Source organism: Triticum aestivum, chromosome 6A, assembly GCF_018294505.1.
Source record: "Triticum aestivum cultivar Chinese Spring chromosome 6A, IWGSC CS RefSeq v2.1, whole genome shotgun sequence".
Lineage (NCBI taxonomy): Eukaryota > Viridiplantae > Streptophyta > Magnoliopsida > Poales > Poaceae > Triticum > Triticum aestivum.
In genome coordinates, this window is record NC_057809.1 from 49,184,838 (window position 1) to 49,201,398 (window position 16,561).

The window sequence follows — 16,561 nt, forward strand, 5'->3', positions numbered from 1 at the left end:
ACAGGTTCGAGAACAATGTAGACATGACCGAGACACATCTCCGGTAAATAACCAATAGCGGAACCTGGATGCTCATATTGGCTCCCACATATTCTACGAAGATCTTTATCGGTCAGATCACATAACAACATACGTTGTTCCCTTTGTCATCGGTATGTTACTTGCCCGAGATTCGATCGTCGGTATCTCAATACCTAGTTCAATCTCATTACCGGCAAGTCTCTTTACTCGTTTCGTAATAGATCATCTTGCAACTAACTCATTAGTTGTAATGCTTGCAAGGCTTATGTGATGTGCATTACCGAGAGGGCCCAGAGATACCTCTCCGACAATCGGAGTGACAAAACCTAATCTCGAAATACGCCAACCCAACATGTACCTTTGGAGAAACCTGTAGAGCTCCGTTATAATCACCCAGTTACGTTGTGACGTTTGGTAGCACACAAAGTATTCCTCCGGCAAACGGGAGTTGCATAATCTCATAGTCATAGGAACATGTATAAGTCATGAAGAAAGCACTAGCAACATATTAAACGATCGGGTGCTAAGCTAATGGAATGGGTCATGTCAATCACATCATTCTCCTAATGATGTGATCCCATTAATCAAATGACAACATATGTCTATGGTTAGGAAACATAACCATCTTCGATTAACGAGCTAGTCAAGTAGAGGCATACTAGTGACGTTTGGTTTGTCTATGTATTCACACAAGTATTATGTTTCCGGATAAGACAATTCTAGCATGAATAATAAACATTTATCATGATATAAGGAAATAAAATAATAACATTATTATTGCCTCTAGGGCATATTTCCTTCATTTCTATCAACTGCTCGGCAGTAATTTGTTCACCCACATAATAATTTCTATCTCGAGAGTAGCCTCTAGTGAAACCAATGGTCCCCCAGGTCTATTTTCCATCATATAATTTTCTGATCTACAATTCTCGTTTCCTATTTACTTTCTTTGCAATCTTTTACTTTCCGTTCCATATACCAAAAAATACCAAAAATATTACTTTACCATTTATCATCTCTATCAGATCTCACTTTGGAAATAACCATGAAGGGATTGACAACCCCTTATTGTGTTGGGTGCAAGTTGGTGTTTGTTTTTGTAGGTATTCAGTGACTTGAGTGGTGTCTCCTACTGGATTGATACCTTGGTTCTCAAAAGCTGAGGGAAATACTTACTTGATAAGTCTCCAATGTATCTATAATTTATGAAGTATTCATGCTATTAATTATCCATCGTAGATGTTAAATGGGCCTTTATATGTTGTTTTATATGATTTTTGGGACTAACCTATTAACATAGAGCCCAGTGCCAGTTTCTGTTTTTTCCTTGTTTTTGAGTATCGCAGAAAAGGAAAATCAAACGGAGTCCAATTGGCCTAAAAATTCATGGAGATTGTTTTTGGACCAGAAGAAGCCCACGGAGTACCGGAGATGGACCAGAGGAGTCCCGAGGCCACCATGAGGGTGGGGGCGCCCTACCCCCCTGGGCGCGCCCCCTATCTCGTGGCCGCCTCGGGGACCCCCTGACTTGTTCCCAACTCCAACACCTCTTATATATACCCAAACTTCCAGAAAGAAAGCTAGATCGGGAGTTCCGCCGCCGCAAGCCTCTATAGCCACCGAAAACCAATCTAGACGTGTTCCGGCACCCTGCCGGAGGGGGGGATCCCTCTCTGGTGGCCATCTTCATCATCCCGGCTCTCTCCATGATGAGGAGGGAGTAGTTCACCCTCAGGGCTGAGGGTATGTACTAGTAGCAATGTGTTTGATCTCTCTCTCTCTCTCATGTTCTTGATTTGGCACGATCTTGATGTATCATGACCTTTGCTATTATAGTTGGATCTTATTATGTTTCTCCCCCTCTACTCTCTTGTAATGGATTGAGTTTTTCCTTTGAAGTTATCTTATCGGATTGAGTCTTTAAGGATTTGAGAACACTTGATGTATGTCTTGCATGTGCTTATCTGTTGTGAAAATGGGATATTCACGTGATCCACTTGATGTATGTTTTGGTGATCAACTTGTGAGTTCTGTGACCTCGAGAACTTATGCATAGGGGTTGGCACACGTTTTCGTCTTGACTCTCCGGTAGAAACTTTGGGGCACTCTTTGAGGTTCTTTGTGTTGGTTGAATAGATGAATCTAATATTGCGTGATGCATATCTTATAACCATACCCGCGGATACTTGAGGTGACATTGGAGTATCTAGGTGACATTAGGATTTTGGTTGATATGTGTCTTAAGGTATTATTCTAGTACGAACTCTTGAATAGATCAATCAGAAAGAATAACTTTGAGGTGGTTTCGTACCCTATAATAATCTCTTCATCTGTTCTCCGCTATTAGTGACTTTGGAGTGACTCTTTGTTGCATGTTGAGGTATTGTTATATGATCCAATTATGTTACTATTGTTGAGAGAACTTGCACTAGTGAAAGTATGAACCCTAGGCCTTGTTTCCTAGCATTGCAATACCATTTACACTCACTTTTACCATTAGTTACCTTATTGTTTTTATAATTTCAGATTACAAAAACCTTTATGTACCATCCATATTGCACTTGTATCACCATCTCTTCGCCGAACTAGTGCACCTATACAATTTACCATTGTATTGGGTGTGTTGGGGACACAAGAGACTCTTTGTTATTTGGTTGCAGGGTTGCTTGAGAGAGACTATCTTCATCCTACGCCTCCCACGGATTGATAAACCTTAGGTCATCCACTTGAGGGAAATTTGCTACCATCCTACAAACCTCTGCACTTGGAGGCCCAACAACGTCTACAAGAAGAAGGTTGTGTAGTAGAAATCATTACTCTACTTTGCTGCTTCACCCTTTCCTCTTCAAGGGAAAAACCAACGCAAGCTCAAGAGGTAGTAGCCATCTGGTCACACTCGGCAAAGTTTAGCCATGTGGCACATTTGGCGGCAACTAATGGCACGGTCACGGTTGCAACTCTTGGCTGAGAGTGGCTCCCGGCAAAGATTTAGTCCCACTTCGCCTACCGACTACCAAGAAGACCTGTTTAAATATTTCAATAGTACAACTGCTTTGAGCTTCGGTCTTCATTAGTAAGAGTCTGTACAGTCAGTATGAATCTTCATGTTCCGGAATGAGAAGATTCATAGTGGCTGTCGCGTATTCTAAAAATGGATACCGGCATTTTTTCATATTTATGATCCACCTCGTTACCGAGAGGAGCTCTCGGTAAGAGAGCAGTTTCCGAGAGTGGCTCTCGGTAATGATAAGGTCGCCATCAAAGTTTAGTCCCACCTCGCCTAGAGAGAAGAAACAAAACATGTTTAAATAGTGGGATAGTCTAGATGCGGTAAGCTTCGGTATTCATTACACTCTTGTTACGGTGATGGACTATCACTTTGAATGTTCTCTGCTTAGGCCATCTTCTTAATGGTGGATGCCGGGATTTTCTTATTAATGGTGTCATCACAGGGTCCTGAGGTTGTAAACCGCACTGTCTCCGAGCTAGTATCGAGAGGGAACGTGTTCGGTTTGTACATGAAGTGTTGGTCCTGTTTCTCCATTGGCCTCAAAACTTCTCGTTCTCTAAGAGGCGGAAACCGCATGGCATGTGCCACGGCCTCGCATTTTTCAGGGGTGCATGCAATATTTGAGAAATTTATTGCTCTGCTAGGGTTTCATCACCGGGAATTGCAGATCAGCAAGGTAACACATGAAACCATGCCCGGTAGCGGCATGGGAAATCATTTGTCATGTCCTTGTGGCATGCCTAGGCCTTGCTCAGATGAGGGAGGGGCATGCCCTGCCACCGGGTTATCGAAAGTACCTCAGTGTCATTTGATGACCCACAAGTATAGGGGATCAATTGTAGCTCTTTTCGATAAGTAAGAGTGGTCGAACCCAACGAGGAGAAGAAGGAAATGACAACTGGTTTTCAGCAAGGTAATGTCTGCAAGTGCTGAAATTGTAAGTAGCAGAGTAGTTTGATAGCAAGATAATTTGTAACGAGCAAGTAATGATAATAGTAACAAAAGTGCAGCAAGGTAGCCCAATCCTTTTGAGGCAAAGGACAGGCCAAACGGTCTCTTATAATAAGCAAAGCGTTCTTGAGGGTACATGAGAATTTCATCTAGTCACTTTCATCATGTTGGTTTGATTTGTGTTCGCTACGTTGAAAATTTGATATGTGGGTGGACCGGTGCTTAGGTGTTGTTCTTACTTGAACAAACCTCCTACTTATGATTAACCCTCCCGCAAGCATCCACAACTATGAGAAAAGTATTAAGAATAAATTCTAACCATAGCATTAAACTTTTGGATCCAATCGGTCCCTTACGGAATAGCACATAAACTGGGGTTTAAGCTTCTGTCACTCTCGCAACCCATCATATAATTGCTACTCCATAATGCATTACCTTAGGCCTAAATATGGTGAACTGTCATGTAGTCGACGTTCACATCACACCACTAAGGAAATCACAACATACATACTATCAAAATATCGAACACATATCAAGTTCACATGATTACTTGCAACATGATTTCTCCCATCACCTCAAGAACAAAAGTAACTACTCACAAATGATAATCATGCTCAAGATTAGAGGGGTATTAAATAGCATATTGGATCTAAACATATAACCTTCCACCAAATAAACCATATAGTAATCAACTACAAGATGTAGTCAACAATACAAGTCACCCTCAAGCACCAATCCATAGTTCTGGTAACAAGATTGAACACAAGCGATGAACTGGGGTTTGAGATGAGATGGTGTTGTTGAAGATGTTGATGGAGATTTTCCTCCCCAAGATGGGAGAGTTGTTGGTGATGATGATGATGACGATGATTTCCCCTTCCGGGAGGGAAGTCCCCCCCCCCCCCCCCCGGGAATCGCTCCGCCGGAGGGCAAAAGTGCTCCTACCCAAGTTCCGTCTCGAGATGGCGGTGCTCCGGCCCGAAAGCCCTCTCCTTATTTTTTTTCTAGGTCAAAATGACCTATATACCAGAAGATGGGCACCAAAGGTGGGCCTGGGTGAGCACAACCCACTAGGGCACGCCTGGGCTGCCTGGCGCGCCCAGGTGGATTGTGCCCACCTGGTGGGCCCCCCTCTGGTAGTTATTTGCTCCAATATTCATCATATATTTGATAAAAATTCTCCGTGAAATTTCAGCTTGCTTGGAGTTGTGCAGAATAGGTAGCCTAACGTAGCTTTTTTAGGTCCAAATTTCCAGCTGCCGAAATTCTCCCTCTTTGTGTGTACCTTGCATATTATGAGTGAAAAGGCATTAGAATTACTCCAAAAATCATTATTATGGTTAAAAACATCATAAATAACAGTAGGAAAACATGATGCAAAATGGACGTATCATTATTCCTGATGCAACCGTTGAAATCCTTGGAAAATCGTATGACGGTAGGATTGCTCGGGATCTGGCACGGTGTCATCATAGGGCCTCTGTAGGGTGTGGTAAAAGTTTGGACATGTTTCGAGTAAGCCTCCCCTGAGGCCACTTGTAAACTACACTGTCTTTGAGCTAGTATCTAGGTATCAAGAGGGAACATGTCCGGTTTGTACAGGAAGTGCTGGTCCTGTTTCTCCACTGGCCTCGAAACTTCTCATGCTCTAAGAGGGGGCAACCGCATGGCACGTGCCACGGCCTCGCATTTTTTGGGACGCGTGCAATATTCGAGAAATTTATTGCTCTGTTAGGGTTTCATCGCCGGGAATTGCAGATCAGCAAGGCGGCACATGAAATCATGCTTGGTACCGGCATGGCAAATCATTTGTGATGTCCTTGTGGCATGCCTAGGGCTTGCACAGATGAGGGAGGAATGTCATTTCCGAGTGCAGCTCTCGGTACGTGTGGCATTTTCGAGTGCCGCTCTCGGGATAACGTAAACTAGATCTTAGGTTATATCCTTTACCGAGTGTGACTCTCGAAAAAGGTGTAAACCCTAGATCTAGGTCTCGTACCTTTACCGAGAGCCGCACTGACAAACTCTCGGTAAAGGTCGGCGAAAACTTAGCTCCCTCGCGCAGTCTCTTCTCTCTCACTTCTCTCTCTTTCTCACCACGCCCCCACCCCACTGGCACCCCCCCTCCACCAAGCCGGCGCCCTCCCCCTTGGTCGGACCCTCACCCCACTGGTGCCCCCCCCCCCGCCCCACCGGCGCCCCCCCAACCCCGCCGGCACCACCTCCCCCTCTCGGTGAGCTTGGTCTCCCCCTCCCCGATCTTGTATGTATGCATGAGTGTATGTATGGATGCATGTATTTTTATATGGATGCAACGATTGATGGATGCATGGATGTATGAATGTATATATGTATGTATTGATGCATTGACTTTTTTGTTGTAATTTTGTTGTAGTTTATTGTATGTATCAATATATGTATGTATGTATGTATGTATGTATGTATGTATGTATGTATGTATGTATGTATGTATGTATGTATGTATGTATGTATGCATGAACGCATAGATGGATGAAAAGAAGGATGGATGAATGTAGATAATTGTTAATTTTTTTGTATGGATAATTGTTGATGCATCTATTAGTTCTTGTTGTTTTTATGGGTGCTATGGAGGTCGCCCCGATGATATTTGACAAATGCCGATTGTTGTCGTAGGGGGTCACGCTTCCTCTGTTCCTCCTCTGTGATCTTTTCATAGTAGGAGGAACAAAGGAAGAGCGATCATCACCGATGGTTGATGAGAGTTGTTTTTGGAGGAAGAAATCGACTTTTGACGATGGCGGTCAATCTGGGCGAGTTCTTCTTGTGATATACATTTGTCACGCACGATCGGCTCGCCCAGCTTGACCATCACCGAAAGTCGAAATATTGGTGAGATAGTTTCCACCATATATACCACCACCAGAGAGAGTTCCACCATATATACGTCTGAGGGACGAGAGTTGTTGGAAGAAGAAAGTCGACTTTTGACGATGACGGTCGATCTGGGCGAGTTTTTCTTGTGATATACATTTCACGATGGACTCGCCCAGCTGGACCATCTCCGAAAGTCGAAATATCCGTGAGAAAGTGTCCATCATGATTAATTTGCTTAGAAGTAATCTTTGATGTTTGATTGTTATGCTATTTTTCATTATGTGATGAAAGGTGCTAGCACCGATCGATTCCGCGACTATGGCTTCCTCCGACGGCGCATCTTCCATTAGGGTCGACTCTACGGTCAAGGAGAAGCTCGCCGAGGACCTCTTGGCGGCGCTCATTGAGAAGCACCTGCAGCTGATCCTAATAAAGTATTTTGAGGATCTGGCCAAGAAGAATCCGCCAACTAAGGAGAAGAAGGCCCCACCATGTAACGAGTGTGATGACTCGATGACATTGAGTCCACCGACGTACATTCCCGACGACGCTTGGTCCTCCACCGTGGGGGATGCCCCGACAAGAATCCGCCAGCTAAGGAGAAGAAGGCCCCACCACGTAAGGAGTGTGACGACTCGATGCCATTGAGTCCACCGACGTACATTCACGACGACCCTTGGTCCTCCACCGTGGGGGATGCCCCGACGTGCTCTGACTCCACGATCACCGGTTTCACCAACTACACCTCCGAAATAAGTTCGTGTGGACTATTTTATATAATGGTCATGTGAGTTTGTTGTTAGACATTGATACTTGAAATGCATGTTTGTGTATTGTATATATATTTTTGCAACAGGGATCCGGGGGAAAGCAGTACAAAAGTTGTCTGGGAATGGATCTTTGCCCCGAGCGGCTCTCGGCAAAGTGGCACGCTGGTAGTTGGCCGTGGCAGTTTGCCGAGAGCCACTCTTGGCAAAGTGGCATGTGCTAGCGGTTGGCTGTGGCAGTTTTGCCGAGAGTCACTCTCGGCAAAGAGCTGACCGGAACCAGCCGACGTGAAAGTCACTTTATATTGTCGGGTGGTACTATTTGGTTCTCGGCAAAGTCTTTGCCGAGTGCCCGTGTCCTGGCTCTCGGCAAATTCCTGTTTGCCAGAGAGGTGTACATCGGGTGGCTTTTGCCGAGTGCAGCACTCGACAAAGGCTTTGCCGGCGGTTGTTGGCCCTTTGTCGAGTGTCCGTGGCACTCGGCGTATAGCTATAGGTCGATTCCAGTAGTCTGGACATAAAGGTGTGCAGAGAGACCCCATCAATCTAATCTCATGTTTGCATATGACTCATTGATCCTTATTAAAGCACATATGGACAATGCCCAAACTTTAAAGAGAATATTGGACTTATATTGTGGTGCATCCGGACAACTACTGAGTTTGGATAAATCTAGTGTTTTCTTCGGTTCCAATACTGATGTTAATGTGAAGGTCCAAATTTTGTGCTTTACTGAATATCATGACAGAAGCGCTCACTGATAAGTATTTGGGATTGCCGTCTAAAGTGGGGATGGATAAAACAAACTGTTTTCAGTACTTGATTGATCGTGTCATGCAGAGCGTGGTTGGAAAGAGAGGCAATCATCATTGGGCGATAAAGAAATCCTTCTCAAGTCAGTTGCACAGGTTATACCATCAGATGCAATGTCAATCTTTAAAATTCCTAAACATGTTTGTAAAGGAATATCTGATTCGGTGTTGCACTAATGTTGGGGGACAATGACAACCAAAAGCACTAATGTTGGGGGGGGGGGGGGGCAGTGACAACCAAAAGAGAATGCATTGGTGGAAATTATGTGCGCCAAAGTGCAAAGGTATAGCGTTTAGAGACATCCACTGTTTTAATTTGGCTCTTCTAGCAAAACAAGCATGGAGATTAATAGATAATCCAGATTCTTTGTGTGGTACTGTTCTGAAGGAAAAGTATTTTCCTAGTGGAGAAAAAACGGAGCTTCCTTACTAGACAAGATCTCAAGGAGCTGCCTGTGTTTGTCCTTTCGCTTTTTTTCTTCAGAAAGTAACACTGCCGATGCACTCCATTAAACTGAAACGCAGGACAAGCCGGCAGCACACAGATTCAGTACAAACTGAGGTAGATGGCCAGCCTACACAATCTGGTTGCCATCCCCTAACAGAGCGCCTAGCACATACATTTTCTTTTTACATTGTCATATGCAACACACGGCAATTATTTAATTGTCATGTGCTTGCTTCAGCTTGTTGAAGCAGCGCCAAAGCTTCAGCATGTAGTGCGGAGCTTACTTCCGCGGTAAGGCCCAATCATTCCTCACAACAAAGAAAGGGAAGCTTCACCGAACACCCCATCACAATCAGCGTCAATTTTAGCATGGGTGAGCAAATGGAACACCCACAGCAAGGAACTGATCTTTTCACTTTCAGAGATTCGTATTGCAATCCGTACGTGTAGAGAGCTGCAACAGACCACCTCCTGTAAGCAACCTACAACCTGAAACCTCAACCTGACACAAGCAAACGATACAACTGACAGGTGGGCTTGCCTTGGCGTGCTTGCTTAAAAGGCACCAAGCAAATGAGGCGCAAGAGTAACTCAACACTAATTATTAATCCAAGCAAGTCACCGTCTCCTCATACAGAACATAGATGATAGACAGGTAAGTTTGCAAAGGCCAGCACAGAGGGCCAAATTATGGGTAAAGCACATAACAGACCCCCTGAACAGCATAGAAATTGGAAGAACCTAGAGCAACATAACCATTTTCTGCATCACGGCCACCGGAATTCAATCCTAGATACCTGCAGAGCAGCCAATTTCATCAGTCAAAGTTAAAGCTATGTATCACAATACATTCAGAGAAAAAACATTAAAGTTATGTATCTCAATTTTCTGTACACATTGGTATTGTGGAAATCATGCCAAATGCTCTGAAACTGGACCGTCTCAGTGGTCAGCATTAGCGGACAAAACCAACATTAGAAACAGAGAACCGCTACAGGAGAACGGTTCATGTTTATCACCACACCTTCAACTCTTATTGTTAGCATATATTCTCAAGTTTTTGGCTACATCTGTTATTCTGTTCTCAGTGAAGGCAAAAATCAAATAAAATCAGTGGTCCAAATAACTCCCATTACATGGTATTCCATGTTATCATGGGCACACAAGGGGCTCATGGGGCAACAAACCCAAACCATCTAGTTTAGAGCTCATAGACATACTTCTCAGAAATGTACGAGCTACCTAGTCGCTCACAAATAAAATTTAATTGAGCTCATGTAGTACAAGCCTCAACTGAGGGATTGTGCATTGTCTTATTAACAGACACAGTTCCCTCGGCCCAAAATAGATGCATTATTCTTTCTTCACAACAACAAAAGCAATGCTTTGATCACTAGTTTACTGATAATATTAATATGTTAGTAGCAAAATACAATTTGTGACAAAAGCAGTGTTTACAGTGAATCTGTTAGTCATGCCATTTCGTTCATATGTTTATAAAGTCTTAACACCTAAAGTGACCAAAAGTGCAGAAAATAGACTGCCGGCAAAGCATTGATACATATAGCTTGGGACCAGAAAAATCATGCTAGTGGATCATGGAAGATTACATATGCAAATTAGATAGACACTGAGACATATGCTGAGAATAATGTTTAAGCAAACTGCCTTGCACTAGAAAAATCATCCGTAAAAATGCTATAAATTGAGCAAAAGGATGAATAGAAATACAAAAATTAATGAAAGCATACTCTTCTAGTATTCTGACAATCATCAGTTCACTGGGTACAATAATGACCCAAAATAAGCAGCAATGTGAAATGATATAGTAATCCCGTTCATATGAAGGAACCATGAAGCAAATGGTCATGCATAGTTATCAAATACTCACGTAGGGGTAACACCATATAATCGCAGTAGGATTTGATAGATCCATAAACACGAAAAACTAATCAAAGGCATGTAGCAACTAGTAGAAGTAAAACAAACAAAAAATACGTCGATGAAGAACAAAAAAGAGGACGTATTGATTATGTTACCACTTAACATATTCACAAAGAGGGGAAGGGTAATGAGTTTTGAGTCATCTGGGAGCTAGAGGGAGATAAACCTGCATTATCAGAAGGAACTGGGGGAGTTAAGGAGGAGGTAAACTGAAAGCATGGCAGTTCGATTGAACAGGAAGGCAACCGGAAGTATTCACATCCAATAGAGAGGGGATAGAACATTAGCAAATAAAAGAGAAGTCAGGTGGTTAAAGGCATAAGGAAGAGAAGCAGGGCCTGGAGAAAACGTCAAAGATGCAGTCTGCCATCAATGCAAGGAGGTGACCGGGTGAACATGTAAGCAAAGAGTTGTGGATGATAATAAACAGATGAAGACAGTTTGCTAGCTCTGACTTGAACAACAAGAATTACAGAAGTGAAACTGAACAATAGACCAATTGCAGGCCATCGCCTGGGTGCAGAGAATATACAAAACTATATACCACTAACAGATTTTTTTTCTAACAAATCATAATCATTACATAGAACGCCACCACGCAAGAATCAGAATAGAAATACTACAGAAAACAATCACTATATGTTGCAGAGGTCATCAAGCACCAAAAGGAACAAGTGATATGGCACTACTTAAACTTGTTAACTCAACAGGAAAGGATGAACCATACATGCCATGAACCAATTATCAAAAATTAACTTGGTTTTGTTACAATGAATATCTGAAGACATGCTTTACCTGCCGCATAGACACTTCTGAATGGATGATAATGAGAAAGGGGGTAGGTTCCAGAAAGCTTCTTGAACTTCATTGACTCAAGATGGACCGTAAAGACAATGTGATCTGCCCACATGAATACCACATTATTTTCCTCCTCGAGCCCTGGTATCAACATGTCAGTCTCCTCAGAATTCAGGGAAAGTAGCTTGTCCAGTTCAATGGTTCTTCCAAGCCCCCATGAAGCGACACCGTCACAATCAGTCTTCATCTTCCACAATTGGATGCTGCAGTCTGTCTGGATGAGTAAACCAAGGCCACCACCCTCTGCCCGCATAATCAAGAACATGTACTGGCCCTCTTCAAGGATATGCACTGGCACCCGTATCACAGCCAGACTTTGTTTCTCCAAATCAAACTTGAGAATTCCATCAATATTCCCAGCAAGCTTCCAGTAAAGGGAATCCCCAACCAGCACAGCAGGCTTGTCAGTAGAAACCAAGATGGCAGCATCACTCATTAGAACGTCAGATGGAAGCTGTGTTGAGACAAGATCACCCCATGCGCAGGCAAGTGCTTGCCTGTGTTGCTCGTCGTCGTTGTCTGCCACTGCCAACACCACCTGGAAGTGCTGGGCATCGTCGTCTCCGGCGGCACCAGCACGAAGCACCGCCCCGTTGATCGTTGTCTTCTCTGCATGTGCCGCAACCCCGGGAGGCACGACAAGGCGGTGCTGGTCGCCGGTGACGGGGTCCCACACCAAGATCTGATTCTTCGGTTTGTTGAAGACGAGTACCAGGCCATGGCGGCATCCGAGCGACATGAACTGGTCGCCGTCGCCGCGCTGCAAGGAGAAACGACCGTGGGAAACACAATCCGGGGCGTCGAGAGTGGGTACGACGGGCAGGGCGTCATTTCTGCGGAAGAAACCGAGGAGGGGAGGGCTGCGGCGGTGGTGGATGCGGAAGCGGCGGGAGAATCCTGGGTCGGAGAGGAGGAGGCGCCAGCGCTTGCAGACGGCGGAGGCGCGGGGCAGGGAGGAGGGCTGCGGGGGCAGGCGGACGAGGATCTCGCGGAGCAGGTCGTCGTCCTCCAGTGGCGCCATCGCCGGCAAGCGGGGTTGGGGGTGTCAGTGGCGGCGGCGGCTGCTCGTGCCGTCGTGCGGGCTGTGCGAGATTTTTTTTTTTAGGAATGAGTCGGCCCAAAGTTACACTGAGGTATCCTTTCGTATGTTATTTTTCTTGCACGAATGTGTGTATCATATCTTCCCAATCTACACTATCTAAATCTACACACTATTAAAAGAGCAAATATGAATTACCCTGTAATTACACCAAGAAATAAACACATGATTACTAGGGACGTCTGATCAATCTAATTAAATCACATCCGACGGTATCTGCCACACAAACTAATACCCCAGATTAAATGTTCTGCCGGCAGATTACCTCGCGCAGTCCCAGCGTCCACAATTAGCGGGGATTACTATCCCATAATTTTCTCTCTAGCCTTGCGATACAGTGTCGCTCTTCTTGTGTTGTCCGGACGTGAGTGTGGATTGTGGCCGCTGCCCGTCACACCTCCTCTGCTGTGCCTTGGGCACGAGAGCGGATCGCTGCCGCTACTCCTCTCCTTCCTCAGGGGTGCGAGCATGGATTGTCGTCGCCGCCGTCTGCTCCTCTTCTGCTACCCATGGACGAGAAGCACTTTCACAATCACGGAAATGAGGGACTTGATCTCTGCACTAAAAAATTCTTGATCTGTAGGCCTGCGTTGTTGTTGTGGTGGTTGTTATGTCTTGGGTTGGAGGACCAGGAGCAATTCCTCCATGTTCGGATGATGGCAAACTCTCTAGCTTGTACATGCATCCATCTTCAGCAGTTCCTCTTTTTTCTTCTCCACGTGCTCTCAAAACCCGTCGTGGCCCAGATTATCAAGATGGGAACTGTTCGCATCCAAGGCTGGATCCAAGGAGGAGCTAAATAACTGAGATTTGATGAACGGACGTCCGATGATCAGTCGTGCGGAAGGAAGCCTATAGAGGAGCGGCTCGAGATCCACCCTATCATCAGCAGGATAGCCGGCGGCGATCGTCACAGCGCCCCGAGCACCGGCCTTCCACGCTAGAGGTCTAATCACTGCCATTGTTGACATGTGTCCCTGTTCTTCTGAAGTAGTAACCGTTAGAAACCCCATGTCTAAGATTAATGTATACGTATCTGTACTTCCATATCTGTGTCCCCATGCAATTCAGAGAAGCATATATGCTAAGTTTCTAGCGACAGCATGCATTGAACATTGAATATGATCAACTGCGTCAAACCCTAGCATCGGCTAATGTTTTGTTTGCACGGAGAACTTCTTGCTGAGAATGCTGGGTCGGGTGATATGTTCTCACGAACCAATTTGTGGTTGGATGGTTAGATGGGCAGTGGTATCCCCAGTCCACCAGGGTTCATGTACCGGTGCTCGCATTTATCCTGAATTTAATTCAGGATTTCCGACGACTGAGAGGCGTCTACGGTGACTCCGTAAAATCTTAAGATAATATGTCGCCTCAGTCTCTCGAAGGTGTTCATAGAGGGTAGGGTGTGTGTAGGCGTTCATAGGGATGAGTGTATGTGTGTATATATGAGTGCTTGTGTATGTACCGTGTTAACAAAAAGCTAATATGTTCTCAAAATGATTTTTTTATTAGAAAAGGAGGTCATCCCCGGCCTCTGCATCAAAATGATGCATACGTGCATATTATTAATAAGCAAATAGTTCGACAAAGTCTCTAATTCTCAGATAAAAAAATGCTCATAACGAGCTGAAAATAAAGAAAGCATGATAGCCACAACCGGCAGTATAAAAGAAGGTAGGAAACTAAACGCCTATCCTATTATATGACCGTCATCCAAACCGGTTGAAAATAACCCATGTTACCATCTCCCAATGGATAGATCCAGTAATCATACACTCCTTAGCATCCATCAAAGTGAGTAGCGACCACATACGGATCAACATAGTAGTCCGAAATATAACCTGCAAGAAATAAACATTTGTTGCTCTATTAAAAACCATATCATTCCTGCAGTTTCATATAGCGCATAATAAAGCACATACGCCTGCACGGATGTGTCTCGCTGTTTGTATCTCAACTCCATTTAGCCACATCCCAAACAACGTGTTGATACTAGTAGGAGGAGCAATGTTAAACGCTACATGGATAGACCACCATAAAACTTTGGCCATCGGGCAATCAAGAAAGAGGTGTTTGATAGATTCATCATGATCACATAAGCTACATCTTCGAGATCCGGTCCAGTTGCATTTTGTCAAGTTGTCCTTAGTGAAAATTACTTGTTTGTGGACAACCCACATAAACACTTTAATCCATAAGGGCACTTTGACCTTCAAATATGCAAAGATCGAGGGAGGGAAACTGAATTGATTAAATCCAAATACATGGATTTCACTGAAAACACTTCATTCTTGGTTAGTTTCCAATGTACCTGATCCGGCTGTTGAGATAGGTGGACATCCATCAATCTTCTCTCAAGATGGACCTATTTCCCAACGGTTTCCCGCTAGCGTCCTTCTGAATTGAATGTTTAGAGGGTTTGACTGTAATACTGTTGCAACATATGCATCTCTACGCTGAACAATATTATAGAGAGAAGGATACTGGATAGGGAGAGGCGTCTCCCCTAGCCATGTATCTTCTAAGAATCTCGTGGAATTACCATTACCAACGATAAACTTTGTCCTATTGAAAAAGGCTAATTTCACTCTCAGTAGTCCTTTCCAAAAAGGAGAATCAGTCGGTCTGTTCGTCACCTGTGCTAAGGTCTTAGTGTTAAGGTACTTATGACGCAGGATCTGGGCCCAATGTGGCATGGGTCTCTATGAATAACTTATACAACCACTTGCTGAGTAAGCATCTGTTCTTCACCTCTAGATTTTCAATTCCAAGACCATCTTGGTATTTTGGCCTAAAATGACATCCCATTTAGTGAGTTGGTATTTTCGTTTTAACTCGTCACTCTGCCAAAAGAAACACGGTCGATAGAAGTCCAATCTTTTTCGTACCCCTACTGGTATATCAAAGAAGGACAGTAGAAACATTAGCATACTCCTGAGCATCGAATTAATGAGAATTAGTCAGCCTCCGTATGACATGAGCTTGCCCTTCCATCAACTTAGTTTCTTTTCAAATCGATCTTCAATGCACTTCCATTCTTTGTTAGAGATCTTGCGATGGTGAATCGGTATGCCCAGGTATGTGAAAGGCAATGAGCCTATCCCACAGCCAAACAATTGTTTGTAGGCTTCTTGTTCGTCTCCAGCTCTCCCAAAGCAAAACAATTCACTTTTATGGAAGTTAATCTTTAACCCCGACAACTGCTCAAATAAGCATAACACAAGCTTCATATTTCTTGCTTTCGCCAGATCATGCTCCATGAAGATAATAGTATCATTTGCGTACTGTAGAATACACAATCCACCATCCACTAGATGCGGAACAAGCCCACCTACCTGGCCATTCTCTTTAGCTCTTCCTATCATAATTGTCAACATGTCTACCACTATGTTAAACAAGATAGGTGACATCGGGTCTACCTGTCTTAAACCCTTGTGTGTCTGGAAATAGTGACCTATATCATTGTTCATCTTTATTCCGACACTGCCTTTTTGCGTGAAAGAATCTACCTTCTTTGTCCAGGATTGATCGAATCCTTTCATCTGCAAGGCTTGTTGAATAAAAGGCCACTTAACCTTATCGTAAGCTTTCTCAAAATCCACCTTAAAAACCACCCCATCTAGTTTTTTCGTGTGAATCTCATGGAGCGTTTCATGAAGGACCACAACCCCTTCAAGGATGTTTCTGTCCGACATGAAGGCTCTTTGAGAAGGTCGCACCACACTATGCATAATTTGCGTCAACCTGTTCATCCCCACCTTAGTGAAGATTTTAAAACTGATGTTAAGAAGA

The 16,561-nt window shown here is 44.1% G+C and overlaps 1 protein-coding gene across 1 annotated transcript; it reads right to left on the reverse strand.

The window, feature by feature from the left end:
- Window positions 1–9,654: 9,654 nt before the first annotated feature.
- Window positions 9,655–12,731, reverse strand: LOC123129415 (F-box protein At5g03970-like). The gene is made up of 2 exons (XM_044549591.1): window positions 11,605–12,731; window positions 9,655–9,662 (listed from the first exon to the last, which is right to left on the reverse strand). The coding sequence occupies exons 1-2, from the start codon at window positions 12,686–12,688 to the stop codon at window positions 9,655–9,657; spliced, it is 1,092 nt and encodes a 363-aa protein (XP_044405526.1). The 5' UTR covers window positions 12,689–12,731.
- Window positions 12,732–16,561: the final 3,830 nt, after the last annotated feature.

Excerpts from the sequence above, each read along its gene's own strand:
- LOC123129415 (XM_044549591.1), bottom strand. The coding sequence starts at position 12,688 with ATGGCGCCACTGGAGGACGACGACCTGCTCCGCGAGATCCTCGTCCGC.